This window comes from Chelonia mydas, chromosome 11, assembly GCF_015237465.2.
Source record: "Chelonia mydas isolate rCheMyd1 chromosome 11, rCheMyd1.pri.v2, whole genome shotgun sequence".
In the NCBI taxonomy this organism is placed as follows: Eukaryota; Metazoa; Chordata; order Testudines; family Cheloniidae; genus Chelonia; species Chelonia mydas.
Genome location: NC_051251.2, coordinates 59,741,607 through 59,753,249, shown reverse-complemented (window position 1 = coordinate 59,753,249; position 11,643 = coordinate 59,741,607). Strand labels below are relative to the sequence as shown.

Genomic DNA, 11,643 nt, shown 5'->3' with positions numbered 1-11,643 from the left:
CAGTTAACTCCAGTTTTTTGGGTTTGTTTTTTTTTATATAAGGTTTAGCATTTTCAAAGTTTTGGTATTTATGGACAGTTTCAGGAGTCAATATTAACATATCTGTATCAAAAGCAATTATTTTAGATAAGCAGCATTAACACAAACTGCACCTCAACCTGTAGGAAAAATACAACCAAGACAATCATCACACAATACAGGCTGTTTCTTAAAAAAAAAAAAAAAAAGTTTACATTTCAACAAGGAACACTATACATTAAGTTACAATATATATAGATTTGTCTCTCTTCAAACTTTGTACAAACTGAAACATTCTTCAGCACACCATCAAGCTTGTGTCTTGACAGCACAAAAAGAAAAAGCCTTGCTGGTTTCCAGCCTTGAACGAGAACCATGGACCCATATCTTTTAGGTGATTTTTCTGCATTTTAACTAACAGTTTTTGCATGCACACAGCCCTTCTTATGAAGCAGACCAATCACTCTTCGTGAGCAACTGACATAAGGAGGAAAGATTGGTGAAGAATTAGTTCACTGAAAACCCTGTGGAAGCTCAGAATTAGTAGGCTTGTAAAACAAGTGTTTTGAGGACGCCAGAGTTAACTTTAGAAATGTTTCTAATGCCTATTGTGAGCTCATATCCAATTGTTTTACATGTAAACTCAAATTAAATGACTATGCAACATACTCAGAACAACACTGTGCTCAATTCTTCTTTCACTCACACTAGTTTAACACTGATGTAACTACAATGAAATCAATGTAGTTTATACATGTGCATGAGAGGAGAATCGGGCCTTTTATCTGTAACCTTCAGTTGGAACCTAGCGAACCAAAACACCAATTTGAGTACAAGTGGGCCTATGTGTCCAGATCACTTCAGATTGTGTGAAACATAACACATGTAGCGTAAACATAACTTTGTAAGAGGAAAGACTACGCTCCATCCAAAAACAACAGTGACATAACCAGAGTATACATTTAGACGGAAAAGAATTAGAATTTAAAGAATTTGAAGTTAATTTTGAAACTACAATTTGAGTATCAGCCACAGAAATATTTAAAATAAAATCAATTATTTTACAATGTTCTATAAATAAAAAACAGGAGAAATGGGACGGCAAAAACCAGAGATTAAAACTTTTACATTTATATGTAATTTCTTTCACTCCATAACTGACCCCTTTAAATTTATCTCTATCTGCACCCTCTTGACAAAAAACTTCTGGTTCTATTCTTTTCAGGGAACTGTGCAATTCAAGCTAGATTGGGAAAAGTCACTCCTTAGTCTGCTATTCAAAATGGCCTAAAGGAGCTTTTCCTTTAGCAGCCTGTATTCACGAAGAGTAAAGTCTATATCCTTTGAATTTTCTCCTGCTTAGTGTATAATCAGATCACGTGTTATATTAGGAGAAATAGTAACTGGCAAAAGAATAGTCCTTCCTCAACATTGTCACTGGGGAAATAAGCAACAATTGATGGGTATTTAATCACTGCAAAATTTTTGCCTTCGATTTTTACATGAATCAGGAATCTAGAATTCTTTTAAACCTGTCACTGGTAATTTTTAATACTAATTTGCTGTTCTGAATCAAGATTTCAATGTCAATATCACAGAATACTGAGGAGGGTGATTTATCTTGGAATGTACCAACTGAAATTGTAAGAGTAGCAGGAAAAGCTAAATGATATTCAACAGTAGCTGAGTGGGAGGAAGAATCAACTGCTAACATACTGCTGACAGAATTTTAAAGAAAAAGATTATCCTGTATGCTGTGCACTCCAGGGCTATAAATGAAGCAGGACCAAACATCCATTCTACATGAGACGCCACAACTTTAACGGAAATATAAAATGCACAGCATATCACTGAATTTACCTACACAGAATTGTATAAGGCAAACCACAAATGAAATGAGTTCAAATGCAATCTATGAGACCCCACACAACTTGAGATTCTATAACTGCCCACATGAAGTAATGCTGGCTCTTACTTAAAAAGAGCAGTCCCTGTAATAACATCCCAATTTAAACCATTTAAACCACAAAAATTAGATTTTAACAGCATTAACAGTATTAGGAATACTTACTGGAGTAAAGCTTTTTAGAGGTAAGACCTTAACTGATGCAGCATGTAAAGATATTTGGAGATCCTAAACACAATGGGAGATTTCAAGGATCTTTAGCTTTAAGTGCACAAAAGTAAGCAATTCAAGATTATTTCAGATTTCTAATATTTAAAGATGTTTGTGCACGCTTTAAACGCACATTAATAATATTGATCTGAACCGTTTTTATCCTTTATATGCACAAATAATACTTGTAATAATTTTTCCTTTGCAAATCTGTAAGTAAAACCATAGCCAAACTGATCCTGCAAGTCATATAAACAAGAGTGAATTGTTATCGCTGAGTTATCAATCCCTGGAAATACGGGTTAATAATGCATATGCTGGAAGAACTGAACCTATAGTGGTTCTGAATGCTGCTATAAACAACATCTGAAGCAAACCTACTGTTATTTAATTTGCTAGTTATGTTGTATCAGTTTTATTTCCTTTATTGCTTAAAACTGATTTTAAAATATTTGTAAGTATGAGTCATTCATTACGAATTCTGCCTGGCACATAAAATATAACTCAGTTCTTGCTGCTTGTTATGGACTTGACTTTAACGATGATGCAGAAAAAAAAAAATTCCTCTGGCATTAATTCAATTAGCTCCTGAAATGTAACTGACGAGAAACAACATAGATCCTTGTTCAGTCCTAACAGCTGTCTTAGGCAAAACTTGAGACCCATTTATTTTCTGACCACCACAAAGACAGCACCTCTGTATGTTGTTTGTTTTTCTACCGCTTATCTCAACATAGCAGATGGCTCAGATTTGGAATATTGTTTTTAATCATGGTATCACTAATACCTATGCCATGACCATCAGCATATTAAATCATATGCCTACGTGAATGTAAAGTATAAGTGCACAAAGAGGGAAGTAAGCTAAAACACTACCACCAATCTTTCCACAGGAGATGCAACTGTTGCTTTTAGTCATTATGACCAGCTGGCTGCTGCCCTTTCAATATAAAGGCTGCAGGTTGAGAAAGTAAACCCCATGATAAAGCCAGAATGTTAAATGCATCAAAACATAATCCTCTTCTACTCTGCATTCCATCTACTCCAGTTCCATAACCCAGTTTTATTTTCACCTGGCAATTTCACCTTTCCATCACTAACATTCCTATCAGATGCAGTCCACATTTTTCATGCATCCATTGCCCTTGGCACTTTTAAAGTTCTGCATCTTGATTTCCAAAGACTTTATTTTTCTCTCAAAATGACTGCCATTGTTGATGCATTTAAGGGCAGATTCCGTTGTCTTTGGAGTACCAGGATAGGTGAGGGTTTCACAGAGATTAGTGAGAGTAGCATTCTGATTCATATTATAAAACTCAGGGATTTCATTTTGGAAGACCTACTGAAATACTGAGCAAAATAGACCATCTGGATAGCATGGAAGGGAAGAAGGAGGAGGTGTTCCACATGGGAACTGAATGACCTGGAATTGGCAGTGAACCGTATCAGCTGTAAATCAAAGCAGCTGTCTGTCAGAACTAGTGTATGGTGCCTATACTGACTGTCACAATGCCATTTTGAAGAATGGCATTGTTTGGAGAATATCCGCCTTCTTTTCCAAGACATTTAGAGTCCTCTGAGTTGCAAATCCTTAATGCCTTCATGGATTTAAATAGTGGCAGAGTTCTGGCAGTCTCTGATTCTATCTGCCTCCACAGACAATGCTTGTTCTCTGGGTTCTTGTTTAACTTGGCCCACACAAATGGTACCCTCTGGATTTTCTTCAACTTTAAAAGCAAAACACAAAACAAAACATTAAGGTCAAAACTCCATCAATAACACTTAGCTCTTAAGAACTGTATATAATTAGAAGCAAAAAATGACTGTAGCTTGGGAAAACATGATGATTTAGGCTAGAACATGATGGGGCATTTGAGAGATCAGTATTTTAGTAGTTTAACAAAGTCATAACACTTGCTGTGTTAAAAGATTAAGCAAGCAGAATTAAATTTGTTGCGATAATAAACTTCTGAACAAAAATCTGAAATAGTTTTATGCACGAAAAAGAATAAATGGACTGGAATGTATAAAGTTACTTTCTCTAAGGAGTCCTTTTTTTAACAATATGAGGAGTCCATTCTTCAGGTATGAATCTTAGGTGTCTCTTATAAATATACAGAGCCAAATTCAGCCGTGATGTAAGTACTATCAGACTGAAGACGTGGGAGCTGTATGCAAGTACAACAAGACTGAATTTGGTCCGTCCACTTAAATACACAAACTTGTCATCTTAAAACAAGTACTTTTTGGGAAGAGGTTGTCAATGAACAATTGTGGGTATGAAAGAGACAGATTACAATAGAAAAGTTGTTTTAAATAACAGCTTAGAACTTCATCCCCAGTACAAACAAATGACCATGCTGGACAGAAATGATCATGCTGGACAGGTTACATATTTTCATCAGCCAAGCTACTCTAGTATTTAACTACCAGTCAGATAAGAGAGAGAAGCTGGATTGTAAGGAATGATTTTAACTGACTTGTCCTGAATGTGCATCTGGGACCAGTATCTCAGAATCCACAAAGTGCAGCACAAAAAAATTGATTTGTTCCTGTAAATTATCTCAGTTTGGGCCTGCCCAATAACACTGGACTAATTGGGGAAAATTCTGAATCTAGCTCTAGATTGTTTCCTGGCTTCTTACTCTCCAGGATTCTCCAACAGGATTACTTGGCCCCTTAAGAAGACGAAGTATCTGGTGTTGTTTAGAAACATGTCCTCCTGACAATTAATGAGTGGCACTGTTATGTTCTGAAAGGAGTCCCGCACACTTTCCAGGCCAAGAAGGATGATGACTATGAAGTGATGGGGGTGTTCAGCACAAATAAAATGAGGTACTCTCAAGGGATGTGGAGAGGCCTCCAGGAAAATATAAAAGAGCTACATTTTGTTGTTAAATTGTCTTGTTTCTATAATTTTACTCCCGTGTTCTTTTTCTGTTTTGTATAAAATATTTCTTTAAAAATTCACACACCTTTCCACCAATATTTTGCTTTTATGTAGTTTAGAGTGACAGCACCATCTAGCTTGAAAGGCCACACAGAATGACTGATGGACTAGAGAACAGAAGAGACATTTTTGATGACCTTTCTGGAATCCTTATACCAACAATAAAAACAGATTTTTTTGAGGACAACAGTTAAGGTCAATTATAAGAATTTGGAATAGCTTCAGAAACAACATTCCAGTGCAAAAGACTGGAAAGTCCAGGGCAATTTTAGATACATTTAAACATTAAGATTTTCGTTGGCTTAAATTAGAAATAGATGATACAATCAGTAAATGCCCCCTTGCATAATTTTGTTGTTAATTTCAGTATATTTAATGCTTTCCATACATTCTGAATTTTCAAAGAAGTGCAGAATTTAGTACCGAGAAAACGTAAGTGCACTTAAAAAGGTGTCAGTGAGGAAGGTGGGGGGGGGGGGGGGGGCTTGACAGATGGTTAGGAGAGAGTTATGGCTTTGGGCACTTGCAAAGATATGAGAGGCCATTTGGGACTGTAGGATAAGCACATTATTAGCTGGTTATTTCTGCTAAACTGCTCAGAAGTCACATTTCAGAATTCGCAGACACTGAGAAAAATGGGGCTATTTGCAGTTATCATTTCTGGCTGTCTGCAGAGTCAGGAAGACAAGATTGCTTCAGTCTACATGTGGTCCACATCTGAAGGGTTTATTTCACAATCATTAGGGCTCAAAACTTTAGGATTTTTTAAATGAAAGCTTAGATTCTGGAGCACAATTTGCTAGAAGATGTGTTCTGTACCAAATTCTATGGCAGAGGTTCACAGAATACAAGGCCCTGATTACAAGGGCCTTCAGGGGCTCTCTACTTTATGAGAGGAGAACATTTTTGTTTGGCTTTACTGTGATTTTTTTTAAAATGCATTTTCTGAAAAATGTTTAAAACTCCAAGAAATGACTGGTATATAATTTAAAAAATTGCAACTGATCAGCCCTGCACTCCACCAGGAGAAACTGGAAGAAAAATGAGACCTCCCAGACGACAGTTTGAGTCCGTCTTAGAAAATAGCTCGGGGAGGGTGGGGAGGGGGGAGTCTCAACATTTTCAAGTTGCTTATGTTTTGCAGAGTTTAAATGCATTAAAAAAATCCAACAAAATCCAAGCTCTCCTAACAAACTTTTCTTGTTGAAACTGTTAGTTTACCGAAACATACAGGGCTTTTGTTAAACAAAAATATTTTATTTTCCACAAAAACCTGTTTTTAGTAAACTAAAATGTTTTATGTAGTAAAAACCAGTTTTCAGTAAATGAAAAAAAATTGATAAAGTTTGAGTAAAAAGTCATGAAAAATTCCACAAACTGAAATTTTTAAAAGTTCAACAGTTTTTGACACAAACAAGTTTTCAAAAAAGGCCATTTTCAGCAAAAACGTTTTCAAAAATTTCAATTAGCTGTTTTAGAAACTAAGTAGGATCTGTTCATTCAGAATTCGAAAGAGTATCCTGGTTATAACAGATTCCCCACGGCACCCCAGAACACACATGGCTAAGAAAATTAATTCTCAATTTGTGCATTTAAATACCGTAGGCAGAGTAAAAAACTTACTAAGACCTGGATGGTTGTCTACAATCCGTATTGGAATGGTCTGGACGTCTCCCAAAAGAAACTGATGGATCCCTCCCTCCAGGCTTCCTGTATCCTCTACACCTCCAACAGTTACCAGCTGGCCCATAGTGACCAGATTTTGATCTGATATAGGCAGATTTCCAATAGCGGAGGCAGCATTGTTGCTCTGGGTTAGACTGGCACCTGTGTGAAGGTTGTGTCCTTGACTGAGTAATAGAGAGTGGTTGGTTATCACACTCCCTATGGAATCCAGGAGACTTGCAGGGTTGGGAGCAGAATGGTTATTTACTGCTATCAGTGCTGTTGCTCCATCCACAGAGGTGAATGTTGGCTGCAGCTGTAATCCCTGTGAAACAGAAGACAGTAAGTCAATATCACAGTGTTCTACATCAATCAATACCATAGTGTGAAGAGTTTGTGACCCTCAGGGCTCTGAATTAGGGCCCGTGGGGCAACTGTGTCAAACAAAAATTTGCAACAGATTATGAATGAAGGCTGGGTTCCCCAATAGTGCTTTTTCCCAGCAGAAGGGTGGGTCTGAAGTAGGACAAGACTGGGGTTCATAGAGAAGGAAACCTACAGTTTCTGGGTCTGAGTTGGGAGCTGCTTTTTGGTTCTCAATACAGTTTTAGAAGTGAGAGAGAAGGGGAAATAAATGGCTGTGGGATTGGCTCACTGACTGCATCTATCCTAACTCGTCTGTATGACAATCCCTGGATTTAACCGTGCTCACAGGATAGCAGTAGGATCACTTACACGCCAAGTAAAAGCCAAAATGCGTAAAAATGCAAGGAAGTTGCCATAGAGGGGGCTGACAGCTACTTCAGATCTGGCTTCCCTTAGCAAAAATTTGTGGGGCACGGATCAGTGTTCACGCTACAATCCCTGTCAATACCCAGGCCAGGGAAGCTAATGATCCAACTAGTGGATCACATTTGGTGATGAATCCTGGTCACATGCCACCGAGGCATCCTGCGCTTTCGCTAAGAAGAAGAGCAAAAATTTACGTAGGGAGCGTATGGGATAGTTAGCGGAGAGGAAGTTTACAGTCCTCAGCCTCTCCATCAGGATTCCCAGAACAGCATAGGTTGAAATTCTAGCCATCTTGGTGAAGGTGTTAGAGAACTTGACTACCTGAAGCTGTGCAAATATCTTGGGCTGGAGTGAAGAGAGCGAGGACAACAGCTGAGCTGTCTCTGGAGGCAAGTTCTCCCCAGTTGGACTAGATTCCACTTTGGTGGCGATTGAGTCTCCTGGTAAACTCCCTGCAGCATCACAGAGACCAATGAACAGAGATTATGACAAAGATTCTGTTAGTTTACAGAGCTCTGAATACCTGAGCCTGATGAACAAAAGCTCAAAAACATTGTATCACAACACTGAAACATATAAAAACATTTACATTTGCATAATAAATAGTCTGTATTTTGTGTAGAAAAACTTAGATGCCAAAGGAAGGAGAACAGGTTTGATGTGAGAAAAAGTAAATACAGGGGTGTATAAAGTTAAAGAGTTTAAATTTTAAAAAGATAGGGAAATTACTAAGGGGAATAAAGCAATTGCTCCCTATCCTTTCTGTTAAATTCCATGTTATAAATTCATGGGAATCTATAAGCAAAAGAATTTCCATCGAGGCAGCAAGCAAATTGTTTGAACATACATACACCCTAGATAAAAGCATAGGTAATAGGAAAAAAGACAAAATTAACTATGAAGTACATGGTTCTTCAATAAAACCTTATGCAAGAAATCCTATAGGTTTCTCTCCACTGTTCATGGCAGTGAGGTACTTCAATACAGCTAACTATTTTACAAAACCCTTTTATCTAGAAGCCCTTCTGGTTTCCAGACTATTGTATCTTCCCATGGAAACCCCTATTTTATGGAAGTTTTGGTTGCTTCTGAAGCTTTATAAAATCAAGATTTGCCTAAATTGTTTCCCCCAAAATCCTCCATTGGCTCATCATATATTCAGTCCTGGTGAGACCCAAAATATTTGCAATTTAATTAATGACTCAAGTCTCAGACAGATATGCAGTTGTGTTGTCCCAGCGTCCTGCTGGTATCTTGCAATTTTACTTTTGAAATCAGCAGGTGATTTTTTTCAGCAAGGAATTACATAACATTTCCAGCAACGTGAGAAGTGGAGAAGTCCGTCAATATACACTGAGACCCAGACTCTAGCTGCTAATGAAATAATCCTGATTCTCTTTGAGTACAATTATCTTAATATAGTGCAGTTGGTACAGTAATCCTGTGGTTCTTGTTAATACTATACAATTAATCCTCGTGCATCGGGGGAAGGGCTATTGCCTAATATCCTATATGATACTACTGCAGCACATATAAGAATGTTCCAGCTTCCCAATCAGTATATTAAATACATCACACGGATGTTCTGTAGATGTTTATTAATTCCATATGTATATGGAACATATATCACAACAGATGTGAAAGAGAACCAAGGGAACTGATAGACCTATACGTCTAGATAATTACAGGTTTCAGAGTAACAGCCGTGTTAGTCTGTATTTGCAAAAAGAAAAGGAGTACTTGTGGCACCTTAGAGACTAACCAATTTATTTGAGCATAAGCTTTCGTGAGCTACAGCTCACTTCATCGGATGCATAAAGTGGAAAATACAGTGAGGATGTTTTTATACACACAGACCATGAAAAAATGGGTGTTTATCACTACAAAAGGTTTTCTCTCCCCCCATCCCACTCTCCTGCTGGTAATAGCTTATCTAAAGTGATCACTCTCCTTACAATGTGTATGATAATCAAGGTGGGCCATTTCCAGCACAAATCCAGGGAATAACAAGAACGTCTGAGGAACAGGGGTGGGGGTGGGGGGGGGGGGGGGAGGAATAAACAAGGGGAAATAGGTTACTTTTTATAATGACTCAGCCACTCCCAGTCTCTATTCAAGCCTAAATTAATTGTATCCAATTTGAAAATGAATTCCAATTCAGCAGTCTCTCGTTGGAGTCTGTTTCTGAAGTTTTTCTGTTGTAATATCGCAACTTTCATGTCTGTAATCGCGTGACCAGAGAGATTGAAGTGTTCTCTGACTGGTTTATGAATGTTATAATTCTTGACATCTGACTTGCGTCCATTTATTCTTTTACGTAGAGACTGTCCAGTCTGACCAATGTACATGGCAAAGGGGCATTGCTGGCACATGATGGCATATATCACATTGGTAGATGTGCAGGTGAACGAGCCTCTGATAGTGTGGCTGATGTTATTAGGCCCTGTGATGGTGTCCCCTGAATAGATATGTGGGCACAGTTGGCAACGGGCTTTGTTGCAAGGATAGGTTCCTGGGTTAGTGGTTCTGTTGTGTGGTATGTGGTTGCTGGTGAGTATTTGCTTCAGGTTGGGGGGTTGTCTGTAGGCAAGGACTGGCCTGTTTCCCAAGATTTGTGAGAGTGATGGGTCGTCCTTCAGGATAGGTTGTAGATCCTTGATAATGCGTTGGAGGGGTTTTAGTTGGGGGCTGAAGGTGACGGCTAGTGGCGTTCTGTTATTTTCTTTGTTAGGCCTGTCCTGTAGTAGATCTCTATCAAGCATTCTTACAACTACAATACCCACCTGCTGAAGTGAAGAAACAGATTGACAGAGACAGAAGAGTACCCAGAAGTCACCTTCTGCCCCCAACTAAAACCCCTCCAACGCATTATCAAGGATCTACAACATATCCTGAAGGACGACTTTAGAATTTAACAAACTCAGAGAACTGGGAAGAAAATCTAAGAGAAAAAGGAGTTCAGGAAAGCTGGCAGTTCCTCAAGGAGACAATAATTAAAGGCACTCCAGAACTTGCAGGCACCACATCGGTGGGGGACTCGGGAGCCCCAGCAGCAGTGACGGGGAAAGAGAACTAATAACTAAGGCTAAGTTTTTGTCAGGGATATTTTTAGTAAAAGTCATGGACAGGTCACGGGAAATAAACAAAAATTCACGGCAGCCCTTGACCTGTCCATGACTTTCACGAAAAATATCCCTGACAAAAACTTAGCCTTAGCAGGGAAAGAGAATGAATAACTAAGGCTAAGTTTTCGTCAGGGATATTTTTCGTGAAAGTCATGGTGCCTGCGATGTGGTGCCTGCAAGTTCCGGAGTTCCCCTGCCCCTGGGGCTGGGCTGCTGTAGGGTCCCCTCATCCCAGGCAGCTGGTAGCTGCAGGGTCCCCCAGCCGCTGGCTGCAGCTGGGCAACTGTGAGGAGTCCCTACCGCGGTGGGGACCTCGCGCACGGTCAAAAACAAATCAGGACAACCAATTTAATTGCCTTTTTTGATAGGATTACTGACTTAGTGGATTGGGGGGGAAAGCAGTAAATGTGATATACATTAATTTTAGTAAGGCTTTTGACACAGTTCTGCATGACATTCTCATATGCAAACTAGGGAAATGTGGTCTAGATGAAATTACTATAAAGTAGGTGCACGAATGGTTGAAAGAACATACTCAAAGAGTATTTATCAATTGTTTGGTGTCAAATTGGGAGAGCATATCTAGTGGGATCCTGCAGTGGGTCAGTCCTGGGTCCAGTACTATTCAATATTTTCATTAATGACTTGGATAATGGAGTAGAAAGTATGCTGATAAAATCTGCAGGTGACTCCAGGCTGGGAGGATTTGCAAGCACTTTGGAGGACAGGTTTAAAATTCAAAAGGATCTTGACAAATTAAGAGAATTGGTCTGGATTCAACAAGATCAAATTTCATAAAGACAAGTGCAAAGTACTTCACTTAGGAAGGAAAAATCAAATGCACAGTGAGGAATAATAATAAGAAAGGATCTGGTGGTTATAGTGGACCACAAACTGAATGAGTCATCAATGTGCTGCAGCTGCAAAAAAGACAAATATGATTCTGGGGCGTAATAACAGGAGTGTATGTATGTATG

General features: G+C 38.7%; 1 protein-coding gene across 8 annotated transcripts in view; it reads right to left on the bottom strand.

The window, feature by feature from the left end:
• Positions 1-214: 214 nt before the first annotated feature.
• Positions 215-11,643, bottom strand: part of CARF (calcium responsive transcription factor) — a 51,073-nt gene continuing 39,644 nt past the window's right edge. For 6 of the 8 annotated variants that reach the window (XM_037912007.2, XM_037912010.2, XM_007071845.4 and 3 more), the window contains 3 exons: positions 7,863-7,993; positions 6,708-7,074; positions 215-3,861 (listed from right to left, as the gene is read on the bottom strand). In XM_037912007.2, coding sequence (XP_037767935.1) covers positions 3,743-3,861; positions 6,708-7,074; positions 7,863-7,993 — 617 coding nt within the window. In that variant the 3' untranslated portion in view covers positions 215-3,742. The remainder of the gene's footprint in view (positions 3,862-6,707; positions 7,075-7,862; positions 7,994-11,643) is intronic. The other 2 variants (XM_043524785.1, XM_037912011.2) reach the window with 1 other exon arrangement.